Consider the following 14,505-nt stretch of genomic DNA (forward strand, 5'->3'; position numbering starts at 1 on the left):
TGGCCCGGGTGCTTGCCAGGAGCACCCAGAGCTCCCTGGGGACACATGTACGGACCCTGAGGGGCAGCCCTCCGAGTTAAGACGCCGTCACAGGACCTGGCGTTGTGGGTTAAGCCGCCGCTTGTAATGCCCACACCTCACATTGGAGCGCTGGTTCGAGTCCTGGCTGCTCCACTTCCCATCCAGCTCCCTGCTAATGCGCCTGAGAAACAACAGATGATGGCCCTAGTGCTTGGGAGACCTGGATGGAGTCCAGACTCCTGGCTTTGCCCTGGCCCAGCGCTGGCTGTTGTGGCCATTTGGGAAGTGAACTAGCAGATGGAGGATCTCTCTCTCCCTCCCTCTCTCCTCCCCCCTCCCCTCCTTCTCTCTCTGTCCTTTTCAAAGAAAGAAATCTTGGGTTAAAAAAAAAAAAAAAAACACCAGGAAACAGAGAGAAACCTTAAGAGAAGACCTCAGGGAGGGCCGGCGCTGTGGTGTAGCGGGTAACATGGCCGCCTGCAGTGCCCGCATCCCTTAGGGGCGCTGGTTCGAGACCCGGCTGCTCCTCTTCCAATCCAGCTCTCTGCTGTGGCCTGGGAAAGCAGTAGAAGATGGCCCAAGTGCTTGGATCCCTGCATGCCGATGGGAGACCCGAAAGAAGCTCCTGGCTCTGGATTGGCCCAGGTCTGACCATTGCAGCCATGTAGGGATTGAACCAGTGGATGGAAGACCTCTCTCTCTCTCTCTCTCTCTCTCTCTCTCTCTCTCTCGGTCTTTAATTGTGCCTCTCAAATAAATATTTAAAAAAATAAAAGCAGGGCCGGCGCCGTGGCTCAATAGGCTAATCCTCCACCTTGCGGCGCCGGCACACCGGGTTCTAGTCCCGGTTGGGGCGCCGGATTCTGTCCCGGTTGCCCCTCTTCCAGGCCAGCTCTCTGCTATGGCCAGGGAGTGCAGTGGAGGATGGCCCAGGTGCTTGGGCCCTGCACCCCATGGGAGACCAGGAAAAGCACCTGGATCCTGGCTCCTGCCATCGGATCAGCACGGTGCGCCGGCTGCAGCGGCGGCCATTGGAGGGTGAACCAACGGCAAAGGAAGACCTTTCTCTCTCTGTCTCTCTCTCTCACTGTCCACTCTGCCTGTCAAAAATAAAAAAAAAAAAAATAAAAATAAAAAAAAAATAAAAGCAAGGGAGACCTCAGCAGTGCCTGTCCCCCGACGGAGGAGGGGTGCGGGGCCTCAGGAGGGCGGGGCCTCAGGAGGGCGTGGTGCTGTCTTGCAGGGAACATGAGCCGGCTGCACAACTCCATAGAGCCGCGCGTGATGGACGACGAGATGCTGAAGCTGGCCGTGAGCGAGCAGGGGCCTCGCGAGGAGGCCGGGCAGCTGGCCAAGCAGGAGGGCATCCTCTTCAAAGATGTCCTGACCCTGCGGCTGGACTTCCAGAGTGCGTGTCCATGTCCCCTGGTCCCCCCGCCCCGGGGACGGGAGCAGCCCCCTCGCCCCTCCCCCCCTCCAGGAACCCACTGCGGGTCCCGGCACGGATGCGCTGAGGACGCCATACTTAGTGCCGTCGTCGTGTGACTGTCCACAGCACCCCTGACCTGATTGAGAACAGAACAGATTAGAAACCCGTCCTGCTGCCAGTCTAAGCCCCGAGGGGACCCCACACTGGTGTCTGCAGCAGGGAGCTCCCAGCAGGTAGAAGCTTGGGGTCCTACGCAGCCGGCAGCTGGAGATAGGAAGCAGGGGCCCAGTAGCCTTGGTGGGGGGCGGGGGCAGGGTGGCTGAAGAAAGGGCAGGGAAGCAGGAGGGCGCAGGGCGGCTGAGGCCGAGAGGCAGCCCGTGGACGATGGGGCTGGGGACCAGGTGGATCCCTCCCGCCTCGCGTCCCCAGCGGTGGAATGGGCGCCTGCAGCTCCCGATGGGAGACAGCCCAGCCGGGCAGAGCGAGGGCATTTCGAGAGGAAGCGGGGAGAGCTTTGCGGGGATCCTGAACCCCCCGTGCTTTGTGCACCTGCTCTGATCCTCATCCCTGCTCCGTCTTGAGCCCTCCAGGCTGCCCAGGCGCCCGGCCAGCAACAAGGAGGGAGCGGGATTCCCTGGTGGGCAAGACGGGGTGTGGTCCAGGCCGGCCTTAATTAAGGAGCCTGTGGCTGACCGCCCCTCCCCCGTCCTGGGTGCTCAGCCTTCGCCGCCAGGGCACCTAGCTTCTTCCTCCAGGGCAGGGCGAGAGAAGGTGAGGCGTCTCGGTGCCGCCGTGCGCCGGCCCAGAAGCCCACGCGCCTCTCTCCTCTGGTCTTTGCAGACATCCTGCACATTGACAACCTCTGGCAGTTCGAGAACCTGCGCAAGCTGCAGCTGGACAACAACATCATCGAGAGGATCGAGGGCCTGGAAAACCTCGTCCACCTGGTCTGGCTGGGTGAGGCCCCTTCTGCGCATGCGTCTGCTCCCGCCCACCTGCCAAGGTTGCGCCGCGCCCCGCCCCTCCTCCCCGCCTCTGCCCCCCACCCAGGGAGACGGCACTCTCACGCTTGACCCTCAGCTACCTGGGCACGGTCCTTAGCCTGGGCACAGCTGCTGTCTTTCAAAAGACCCGGGATCCACACTGGACAGAGCACAGCACAGACGGGCCATTCTGCTCCCGCCCGCCGGCCTCCCAGGCTGGGCGGGGCGCTCAGGGGGCTGCTACAGACTCCTCCCCTTCAATTTCCACTCGGATTGACAGGTAGCCACTGAATGGCAGGGCCCCGGGAGCAAAGCAGCAATAGTCATCGCGGAAGCCGGTGGGCCTGTGCGTGGGCTCCGTGAGCTCCGTGACCCCACACAAGCACCCAGCACCCCCACTGTGCAGATAAGCAAACAGAGGTCACAGTGCCTAAGAGCGACATGGGCTCTGGCCCTCCCTGCCCAGGCCGGGGTGGGGAGGATGAGGCCGTTTGGATGAACAGGGGCCATGCACTGGCCTCCCAGGGGCATCTGGTGAGGGGCAGGTAGGCACCCAGCAGGGAGAAAAGGATGGGCCTGCTGCGTTCCCACAGCAACCCTAGGATACAGGTGCCTGGTACAGTCTACGCAAGAGGAGCCAAGGCTCAGAGAGGCCAAGGCGCGTGCCCAGAGCCAAGGACCAAGCAGTAGCAGTGCTGGGACTTGGACCCACACCAGTCTGACCCCAAAGCCCGTGTTCTTCCCGCCCCCAGCACACACACACACACACACACCTTACCCAGCATTCCTTACTGTTGATTCCTGGGCACGGTGACCTGTCCACACCATCAGGAGGCCTCTCTCTCTCTAGCCAGCCCTGAGCCACCGCCCCCACCCAAGGCCACCCTGCACGGGCCATCTGAATGCCACGGGTTGTTGTTTTTTTTTTTTTTTTTTTTCCTTTTAAAGTTTTATTGAGAGCTTCCATCTACTAGTTCTAAACCCCCCAGCACAGCGTCAGGGGCCGGGCTGGGCCAAAGCCAGGAGGCACGTGGGTGGCAGGAACCCACGGCAGGGACCTCCCAGGTCTGCATTTAGCAGGAAGCTGAGTCAGGACCAGAGCTGGGTGTGAAACCCAGGATCTCCACTGTGGGACGCGGGCATCTTAATTGGCACATTAGCCAGCAGCCCAGCCCCCACACCCACACGGGACACAGGGCCAAGGGTGCCAGGTGTGCCTAGTGTCCTGCGTCCTGGGATGCTCTGTGGGTAGCTTGGAATTGGCCACAGTGGGAGTATGGACACCCACCCATCCTCCGGAACTGAGAAAGAACCACAAAGCAGGCCTTCCCCCACCCGCTGCTGTTAAACACTCACCACGCGTTCTTAGGGGCTGGGCCAGGCCCCTCAAGAGTGTAGTGAAGCCGCTGCCTGGGACACCGGCATCCCACGTGAGAACCAGTTCTGCTCCACTTCCCATCCAGCTCCCTGCTAATGTGCCTTGGAAAGGCAGCAGAAGATGGCCCAAGTGCTTGGGCCTCTACCATGCAGCCCGAGCTGTTGCAGCCATTTGGGGAGTGAACCAGTGGATGCAGCCAGAGGCAGGCATCAAACACGTGATGTGGACATCTTAACCTGCATCTCTCTCTCTCTCTCTCTCTTAGATTTATTTAGGCAGAGAGAATCTTCCATGCATTGATTCATTCCCCAAACCAATCCAAAGCCAGGAGCTTCTTCTGGGTTCCCCAACAAGGTCTTGGAACATCTACTGTAGCAGAGAGCTCTATTGGAAGTGGAGCAGCCAGGACTCGAACCGGCGCCCTATGGGATGCCGGCGCTGCAGGCGGTGGCTTTACCCGCTGCGCCACAGCGCTGGCCCCGAACCTGCCTCTTAACCATCGGGCCAGCTGCCTGCCCCTGCCGACTCGGAACTGACTGCAGACATCGCCTCAGTTTCTGTGCTGTGCTATCTGCAGCAGGTCGCCAGGGGGCGCCGTTGAGTCCCAGTTCCCTCATTTGCGGTGGGATGACGACACCTGTGCTATGAGGATTAAATAAGGCGGTGCCAGTCCAGGGCCTGGCACAGAGCAGGGGACAAGGAGATGTTGGCAGTGTCACCCGTGCACAGATGGGCGTCGCGGACATGCAGACGAGACCAATGACGCCGGGGTTAAGCTGACTCCCAACTCACCCTTGCAAAGTGACCGCTTGTCTGCCAGGATTGTCCGTACTGCCAAGCTCAGGACAAATCCCCAGTGCCGGCCGCTGGCCCACTGGCCTCCTGCACAGGGTGACAACCCCAGCCACCAGCCAAGCCCGAAAGCTCGTGCCAGATGGGTTCCAGGACCCCCTGAGGTCACATCCCTGGATGCTCAAGTCCCCTGTGTAGAGTGGCATAACACAGGGCCAGCGCTGTGGGGCAGCAGGTTAAGCCACCATCTGCAGTGCCAGCATCCTATAGGTTCGCCAGTTCAAGTCCTGGCTGCTCCACTTCTGATCCTGCTCCCTGCTAATGGCCTGGGAGAACAGTAGAAGATGGCCCAGGTGCTTGGGCCCCTGCACCCATGTGGGAGACCTGGAGGAAGCTCCTGGCTCCTGGCTTCGGATTGGCACAGCTCTGGCCATTGCGGCCATTTGGAGAGTGAGCCAGCAGATGGAAGACCTCTCTCTCTCTGTCTCTCCCTCTCTCTGTAATTCTGCCTCTCAAGTAAATAAATAAGAATAAATAAATCTGAGGGGGGGAATGGCATAACAGGAGGACACTTCAAAAAGTTAGTGGAAAAGTGAAATTAAAAGTTTCGGAGTCAGGATGTAGCCTAGCAGTGAGACACCTGCATTGTTGCCAGGCTCCACCCCCCACCCCAGTGCCCTCCCACTGCGGCCTCTGGGGGCAGTGGTGACGGCTCAGGTAGTTGGACCTCTGCCAGCCACCTAGAAGACCTGGACTAAGTTGCCGACTCCAGGCTTCAGCCTGGCCCAGCTTTGGCCCATCCCAGTCCTGATCATTGTGGGCATTTAGGGAGGAGACAGCAAATGGTAGTCTCTCTTTTGCCTCTCAGATAAATAAATTGGTGTTTAAAAAGATACCTTTATTTTGGGGCTGGTGTCCTGGCACAGTGGGTTAAGCTGCGGCCTTTGTCACCAGCATCCCGTATTGGAGTGCTGGTTCCAGTCCTGGCTGCTCTGATCCAGCTGCTGCAAATGCACCTGGGAAAGCAGCAGAAGAGGCCCAAGTGCTTGGGCCCCTGCCACCCGTGTAGGAGACCCAGATGGAGTTCCAGGCTTCTGGTTTCGGCCTGGTCCAGCCACAGCTGTTGCAGCCATTTGGGGAGTGAACCAGCAGATGGAAGACCTCTCTTTGTCTCTCTCACCCTCCTCCCACCATCATTGTGCCTTTCAAACAAATAAGATAAATCTGGGGTGTTTTTTTTTTTAAAAAAAAAAAACAACTTTATTTGGTGTAAATAATTTTTTAAAGATTTATTTATTTTATACAAAAGAGTTACACACACACACACACACACGTCTTCCATCCCCTGGTTCACTCCCCAGATGGCCACATCAGCTGGAGCTGCACAATCCATAGTCAGGAGCCAGGAGCTTCCTCCGGGTCTCCCACACGGGTGCAGGGGTCTAAGGACTTGCGCCATCTTCCACTGCTTCTCCAAACCACAGCAGAGGGCTGGATCGGAAGTGGAGCAGCCGGGACTCAAACCAGCGCCCCTATGGGATGCCGGCACTGCAGGCGGCAGCTTTACCCACTACACCACAGCGCCGGCCCCATCCGTGAACTTCTTAAAGTACCCTTATATTTGTGTGTAACTTACACCCATCCTTCCGAGTACTTTAAAGTATCTCTGGATTACTTCACAATACCTAAGCGGGGTAGATGAGATGCACACACACAGAGCACTGGATAAACCCGGAATTGCTACGCGGGTGGGAGGCCTGAGGCTAGGGGAGCGTCCCTGAGCCCATGGTCTGCTGCCTCAGAGCTGCCGGTCTCCTCCGAGCTCCGACGCAGCGAGCGCCGCCCACGGGGGTGATGTGGTGAGCGTGTGAGGCTTCCAGAAATAATCGCAGGCTTTGCCCCGGGGGTGTGGAGGGCGTGCCGCTAGCTGCCGGCCCGCGGAGCACCAAGTCCCCTTGATGGCCTCGCTCGCGGAGCGCCCACCGCCCAGCCCAGGCACCGGACAGCAAAGCCTCTTCACAGATCCGCCCCTTCCCTTCCCCCAGATCTGTCCTTCAACAACATCGAGGTCATCGAGGGCCTGGACAGCCTGGTGAACCTGGAGGACCTGAGCTTGTTCAACAACCGGATCTCCAGGATCGACTCCCTGGACGCGCTGGGCAAGCTGCAGGTGCTGTCGCTGGGCAACAACCAGATCGACAACATAATGAATGTGAGTGGCCGACACGCACACACCCGTGCGCATGCGCGGGGCTCGGACAGGGCGGGGTCTGCCGCGTGGGCAGGTGCGCCTGGAGCATCGCAAGTCTTCTCCCCCCTACCCCTAACCCACCTCCGCGTCGCTTGACAAGCCGGCTTAGTCCACCAGGGACCCGATCGTGTTGGGACAGCACGCTTCACAAAATCTGTCTGTGGCTGCCCGTTCACAGCCTTTGCCACGGCAACGTCTCGTTCTGCCCCCTCGGTCTCTGGCTCATTTAGCCAACGTTTGCCTGCTGGGTGCACTTGCTCTGTTCTCAGTGGGGACAGAGCCGGACAAGGCGGGTTCCCCTCGGGGCTGACCAGCCCACAGGTTAAAAGAACCCCTGGTGTCCCGTGTCCGCGGACGCCGGGGGCATCTGTGCGACACTGACAGTGGTCATCTCCAGGGAAGGCTGGTTGGCTGCCCCTGCACTCCCCACAGGGGGCTCCCAGCTCAGCAGGCTGGGGCTGAGACCGCCCCCCCCCCAATAGCTGGGGGTCTGGCAGCCTCGGGAAGGGGCCCACATCAGAGGTGACCCAACAGAGACCTTCCCCTGTGGTTCCTGGCCAGGGCCTCTGGGAGCTGCCCCGAATTCCATTACTGCTTGGGTCAGATGGATGGCCTGGGCTGGAATCCCAGCTCTACGTGAGGCTGACTGAGATGGATGGCCCGGGGCGGCGGGGGAGGAGGTCAGTCACCCAGATGGTCCCTATACGTAAATCCATCCATCCGACGGGGCAAATCCTGGAGGCAGTGTAGTCTCAGTAGTCTGCCCTGTATGCCCCATGGAAGCCAGCGTGCTTCTCGGGGGTCCAGAACTGGCTGTACAGCCTGCCCCCTCCCTGCTCTGCTGGGGTGGGGGTGGGGGTGGGGGAGATCCACCGTGGACCAAGGACATGGCCTTGGATCAAGGGCTGAGATTTTAGCCACCTCCCAGCTGTCTGAGCTGGGGCCAGCGTCCACTTGCCCATCTGTGAAATGGGCTCAGACCGTAGAGCTGTAGCGAGGACCGAGTGGACCCCAGAGTGTTCAGTACCTGACATGTGTGAGAGGCAGGGTTGCTGGTTCCCAGAGTCGGGGAGAGAGAAGGCCCCTAGGGAGAAGCGGCCGAGGCCAGAAGTTCCTGTGGCCAGGCTGCACCCGGGGTCCTGGAGACCCCCGGTTGTCTCCACCTAGCTGTATCCGAGTGCCTGGCTTTGGGTCCTGGCTCTGCTGTCAGTTCCAGCGTCTTATGCTGTGCAGCCTGGGAGGGTGGGCAGGTGACGGCTTCCGTGCCGCGTATGTGGGAGACCCAGATGGAGCTCCTGGTTCCCGGCTTCGGCCTGGCCCAGCCCCTGGCTGTTGCTGCCATGTGGGGAGTGAAAACAGTGAATGCAAGATCTGTGTGTGTGTGCACGTGTGTGCGTGCGCCTTTGAAAGGCAGAGAAAGAGAGGGGAGGGGAGAGAGAGCGAGCTCTCCTCTGCCAGTTCACTCCCCAAATGGCCACAACAGCCGAGGGGAGGGCCACATCGAAGCCAGGAGCCGGGAGCTCCACTCAGATCCCCCACTTGAGTGACAGGGATCCAAGCGGGTGCTTCCCAGGCGCAGGGGCATGGAACCGGATCAGAAGCAAAGCAGCCGGGACTCAGACAGTACTCCAGTGTGGGGTCCCCAGACAGCATCTCAACCCATGAGCCACAGCGCCCATTTCAAAACACGCGGACTTTGAAGCAAAATTCAAGGCCCCCGGGAAAGAGTCTCTGTTACCCCCTCACCCTCTGTACCTGCGTCCCTGGCCGAGACCACAGCTGCGGCCAAGCACGTGTGCCTGCCCAGGCATCCTGGCTCTGTCCAGCTGCCCTCCAAGCCCCGCCCTCATGTCCTGTCTCCACCCCCGTTAGCAGCCCACTCCACTGCCTGCGCCATATTCCGATGCCACGCGATGTACTTCCCCCGTCCCTCGGAGGTGGACGCTGAAGTTGCTCCAAGCTGGTGGCATCACACAGACCACCTCAGATGTCCTTGAACCCCAGGATGACCTCGAGCAGGGGTCACGTGCGCCTGGGTCAGCCCACATGTAAGATACACTCCCGGCGAGGGTTGCTGGACCAGAAGGCAGGTGCATCTTCAATTTGGACGGCTCTCTGCCAGCTCGGCCTCCGGGGAAGTGGAACCATTTACAAACCCCCCGGTGGGCCTGCTGCCTGTCAACTTTCTGTAGCACGCTTGCTTCTGAGGCTTTTCTCTTTGCCTGCCAACAAGCTGAGAAATGGAATCTCACCGGGAGATCTCTAGAAAATGAAATCAGGCCCCGTCTTTTCTCATACACGCTTCGAACTCCACTGGCTTCCATCATCCTTAGAGCAAAATCCAAACCCTCGACCACAGCCTGCGTGGTTTTTTTTTTTTTTTTAAGATTTATTTATTTATTTGAGAGGCAGAGTTTCAGACAGACAGAGGGAGAGACAGAGAGAAAGGTCTTCCATCCGCTGGTTCACTCCCCAAATGGCTGCAATGGCCAGAGCTGGGTCGATCTGAAGCCAGGAGCCAGGAGCTTCTTCCAGGTCTCCCACGTGGGTAGCAGGGGCCCAAGCACTTGAGCCATCTTCTACTGCTTTCCCAGGCCACAGAGGGAGCTGGATCCGAAGTGGAACAGCTGGGACTTGAATCGGTGCCCATATGGGATGCTAGCGCCACAGGTGGAGTCTTAGCCTACTGTACCACAGCACTGGCCCTAGCCAGCCTGGTCTTACATGAACCAGCCCCTGACCTTGTCTCCACACTTGTATCAAGTCTTTCCTCCATCATACTGCAGCTGCCCCAGCCTTTCTCCGTTCCTGGTGTACCCTGAACTTGTCGCTGCCCCAGGGCCTTTGCCCGTGCTGTTTTGGCTCCTGAGAAAGTGCTCTCCTTGCACTACCACCACTGGCTCCCTCCCGTCTCCCATAAATGCCACCTCTCACGGTCGGTGCTGTCTTTATGTTCCTTGTAGCACTTTGCCTAGTCTGTGATTATGCTACTTAAATTTTAAAACACTCCCAGCACCACCCACCGTGTAAGCTCTGGGGTCCACGTGGGCTTTGGTCTCCCTGGGCACACACCTGAGGCTTGCTGCCTGCTTGGTTGTCTGCTATTAATTATGACTGACGGCCTTGGGCGCAGTTCCGACACTGGGCGCTGGGAGGCGCTGTGCGCTGCGGTTCTAGCGCAGCTGCGCATGGCTGTCTCCCGCTGGCTGGCCGCAGTTCTTGATCCATTCGATGGATGAGATGGGGTGGGGGTGGGGCATCCACGAAGCCCTGCCCCGAGGGCCCACAGACGACCAGCCCTAACTTGGCCTCTGTGTCTGGATGTTAGGCTCCTTTGACCTGGGCCTTGCTTTACAACGGCTGTAACACATGTAACATCCCTCCGCTCATTCTTCATTCTACACGCACTGAGGCTTAGGGAAACTTGCCCAAGGCCCCATAGCTGGGATTGGAGCTCCCGTCTGTCCGTGCCTGATCCAATATCTCAGGGCACTACCTAGACCCCTACCTGCAGGCCTGGACCCCCCCCCCCACACCCACTCTGCACCTGTGCCCCGCCCCCTGCCCTGCCTGAGGCCTGAAGGTGCCAGGGCCCTCCCGGGTGCAGGGAGAAGGCGGGGGTGTGTTTCCAGGCAGCCAGGACGGAGCGTCCTCTCCTCCCCAGCTCGTCTACCTGCGGCGGTTCAAGTGCCTGCGCACGCTCAGCCTCGCCGGGAACCCCATCGCCCAAGCAGAGGACTACAAGATGTTCATCTATGCCTACCTGCCCGACCTCGTGTACCTGGACTTCCGGCGCATCGGTGACCACATGGCACGTGTCTTCCCCCTCCCCCACCCCCGTGGGGTCCCGCAGCACCTGCGTGGGTGCCCTCTCGCCCAGGCTCCCAGCAACCAGGGCTCCCCCATCTCTGCGCATTGTCCCAAGGCCACCTCGCAGCCACTGTGTGGTTTCCTAAAGGAAACAGTGGAGAGGGCTCCCCCCTACCCCCTGCACCCTGGTCTCTGTGACCCCGGGAGCAATATTAAGAGCTAGCTGTTGTTGGGCGTTCATCAATCAAGCCCATGGCGCAGTCTCACCACCAGCCAGCCGGGACCCTGCTGTCGTCCCAGTGGCCAACTGGCGCTCAAGGGCGGGGACTCCAGTGGGCGGGGCTGGAGCTGGGAGTCAGTCCCTGTGAGTGACCTGCAAAGCTCACGCCTGCCTGTGGGAGGGTCTTCCTGCTGCCCCCTGCCTGCCTCCCTCCCCGCCCCCCATCCCCTGCTGTGAAGCCCTTGCTTCTCACTCTGGGCCATGCCATCTATTGTGGGAAGGGGTGGCAGGGGGTGGGGGGTACTGACCCATTGGGACTGGGGTGACACCTTGAGTTGGGCCAGCTGACCTGCCTGCTGGTACCTGTCCTGCAGACAGGAGCTGTGTTGAGGAGCACTAAAATGACCCCCCCTGGGGGGGGGACACCTGGAGAGGCAGGCAGGAGAGTGGGCCCCCAGCCTCAACTCTGAGCCCCTAGAACCTACAGTGAGCGGAGCCCCCTCTCTCCTGGGTGGGCCAAGGTGCCGTCCAAGCACCGCTGTGGAGGCTTAGAGAGGAGGTGACCTCAGGGGGAGTCCCCTCCTCCCGCCACAGGCTCTCTCTTGTCCCTGCATGGGACCGGAAGCTGAGACTACAGCTGTATCTATTTTATTTATTTTATTAAAAAGATTTATGTGTTTATTTGAAAGTCAGAGCTACACAGAGAGAGGAGAGCCAGAGAGAGAGAGGCCTTCCATCCGCTGGTTCACTCCCCAATTGGCCTGATCCGAAGCCAGGAGCCAGAGCTTCTGCCAGGTCTCCCACGTGGGTGCAGGGGCCCAAGCACTTGGGCCATCTTCCACTGCTTTCCCAGGCCACAGCAGAGAGCTGGATCAGAAGTGGAGCAGCCGGGTCTCGAACTGGCGCCCATATGGGATGCGGACACTGCAGGCGGCAGCTTTATCTGTGATGCCACAGCAGTGCCTCACCCCTTTTTTTTATTTTAAAGATTTATTGGTTGATTTGTTTCTTTGGAAGGCAGAGTTACAGAAAGACAGAAGAGATTTCTCATCTGCTGGTTCACTCCCTAAATGGCTTGCAAACAGGCCAAAGCCAGGAGCCGGAAACTCCATCCGGGTCTCCCACGTGGGTGGCAGGGGCCCAAGCACTTGGGTCATGTTCCGGTTCCCCAGGTGCATCAGTAGGGAGTGGAGCAGCTGGGGCTCACGCGGGATGCTGGCATCGCAGGCCAGTGCTTGACCCGCTGTGCCCGCTGAGCCACAGCACGGGCCCCGGAGCCAGTTTTAAAGGCAACAGTGCTCTAGGATGCCTGGGTTGGCCACATACCTGTTTGAGTGTGCTCTTCTTGTTATGAAACCATGGGGCACCTTGGACCTGCACCTATAGAGAGCATAAAATCTGCTCTCTTTATAGTAATAAAGACATCATAAAAATAGGACAGAGGAAGGTGTTAGCTATAAGTTGTTTGGGACGCCCGCATCCCATATCGGGAGCCCCGGCTACTCCCGAAAGCAGCGGAAGACGGCCCAAATACTTGGGTCCCTGCCACCCACGTGGGAGACCCGGATGGAGTTCTGGGCTCCTGGTTTCAGTCTGGCCCAGCGCTGGCTGTTAACAGGCATATGGGGAGTGAACCAGCAGATGGAAGATGTCTCTCTCGCTCTCTCACTGCCTTTCAATGTTTTTTATTTTAAAATCTAACAATAAAAGAATTTAGAAAAGAAAGGCTCTCACTGAGCAGTGCCCCAGCCCCCCCCCCAGCACAGCAGGGGTCGGGGGTTGGGGGATGAGGGGCAGGGGAGGGCGCTCAGAGTCCCAGAAGCAAACCAAGGCCCCCTCCAGACTCAGACCCTCGCCTAGAATCATCCGGACAAATCGGAAACGAAACCCAGGCTCTTGAAGGGGCCTTCTCAGCTCCCTAATTTCCCTGGGACCCCTCAGCCAACCTTGCCTTGTGAAGGGGTCTGTCCGGCCCGGGCCCCTCCCCCAGCCCACGGCAGGGAGGGAAGTGGTGGTGGTGGGGACATCCAGGCGAGCTCCGCTAACGGCTAACGGTGCCACCTGCTGTTCTCCGACCAGAAAGAGCTCGCAGAGGCAAAGCACCAGTACAGCACGGACGAGCTGAAACACCGGGAGCACCTGGCGCAGGCCCGGCTGGAGGCCGAGCAGGCCCAGCGCGCGGAGCTGGAGGCGCACAAGGTCTCTCGCGGACGGACACGTTCAACGCAGGCCCGCCGGGATCCCTGGGCGCCCTGGGAGAAATCATGCCTCACGCACAGGCTACGAAGCCCTCCCCGCCTCGCCCACCTCCCTGGGGCTGGCTCCAACCACAGCGCAGACTCCCGATCGGTCCTGTCCCGCGCTTGCTGGCGTACCCCTGCGTCCAACACTCTGGGCCGCGAGAGGGTGCTACAGTCTTGCGCCTTAAGACCCTCGGGCAGACGTCCCCTCCCCACACACCCTCCACCACGGCATGGCATGCCAGAAACAGGCTGAACATGGCCTCCCGCCATGAGCCCCACCCCTCCGTGCAGCCAGACCGAAGCAGCCTCGCACCTGCTGTTCCTTCTGCCTGGGAGGCACCCCTCCACCACCTCCTCCCGCCGCCCCTCTACATCGGAGAGGGTTGAAGCCCAAGGGGTAATGTCTGTGTTAGTGCCCAGCCGGGGGGCCCGTGCCCAGCGCGTCCTCCCTGGAGCCCGCCTGGGTCACCGCGGGGCCCTGTTTCTGCCCGCAGGCTGCCTTCGTGGACCGCCTGAACGACTCCTTCCTGTTTGACAGCATGTACGCTGAAGATGTGGAAGGCAACAAGCTGTCCTACCTGCCCGGCGTCGGGGAGCTGCTGGAGACATATCCGCCCCGGCTCTCGCCGCCTCTTGTCTGGCAGAGCCTGCTCACGGAGCCCCCAGCCCCTGCTGGGACTGTTTCCCCATCCTGGGCCAGGCTGAAGTCAGACGCCTGGACCTCCATCTGGGTTTTCCATGTCAGTGGCAGAGGCCCAAGCACTTGGGCTATCTTCTTTTTTTTTTTTTTTGACAGGCAGAGTGGACAGTGAGAGAGAGAGACAGAGAGAAAGGTCTTCCTTTGCCGTTGGTTCACCCTCCAATGGCCGCCGCTGCCAGCGCGCTGCGGCGGGTGCACCGCGCTGATCCGATGGCAGGAGCCAGGAGCCAGGTGCTTCTCCTGGTCTCCCATGGGGTGCAGGGCCCAAGCACCTGGGCCATCCTCCACTGCACTCCCTGGCCACAGCAGAGAGCTGGCCTGGAAGAGGGGCAACCGGGACAGAATCCGGTGCCCCAACCGGGACTAGAACCCGGTGTGCTGGCGCCGCTAGGCGGAGGAGGGCTATCTTCTTTTTTAAAATTTATTTATTTATTAGAAAGGCAGAGTTACAGAGATGCAGAGGCAGAGACAGAGAGAGGTTTCGCATCCATTGGTTCACTCCCCAAATGGCTGCAACAGCCGGAGTTGGGCTGATCTGAAGCCAGGAGCTTCTTCAGGGTCTCCCACACAGGTGCAGGCACCCAAGGACTTGGGTCATTTTCTGCTTTCCCAGGCCATAGCAGAGAGCTGGATCGGAAGTGGAGCAGCCGGGACTAGAACCGGCGCCCATATGGGATA

General features: G+C 59.8%; 1 protein-coding gene across 5 annotated transcripts in view; it reads left to right on the forward strand.

The window, feature by feature from the left end:
- Nucleotides 1-14,505, forward strand: part of DRC3 (dynein regulatory complex subunit 3) — a 34,189-nt gene that overhangs the window by 3,488 nt on the left and 16,196 nt on the right. For 4 of the 5 annotated variants that reach the window (XM_089317117.1, XM_089317116.1, XM_089317119.1 and 1 more), the window contains 5 exons: nt 562-666; nt 1,265-1,429; nt 2,291-2,407; nt 6,649-6,815; nt 10,519-12,630. In XM_089317117.1, coding sequence (XP_089173243.1) covers nt 594-666; nt 1,265-1,429; nt 2,291-2,407; nt 6,649-6,815; nt 10,519-10,887 — 891 coding nt within the window. In that variant the 5' untranslated portion in view covers nt 562-593 and the 3' untranslated portion in view covers nt 10,888-12,630. Of the gene's footprint in view, nt 1-561; nt 667-1,264; nt 1,430-2,290; nt 2,408-6,648; nt 6,816-10,518; nt 12,631-12,963; nt 13,084-13,621; nt 13,733-14,505 lie in introns of those variants that run through there. The other variant, XM_089317120.1, reaches the window with a different exon arrangement.

This window comes from Oryctolagus cuniculus, chromosome 17 (assembly GCF_051225735.1).
Source record: "Oryctolagus cuniculus isolate XC-2025 breed Fujian yellow rabbit chromosome 17, ASM5122573v1, whole genome shotgun sequence".
NCBI lineage: Eukaryota > Metazoa > Chordata > Mammalia > Lagomorpha > Leporidae > Oryctolagus > Oryctolagus cuniculus.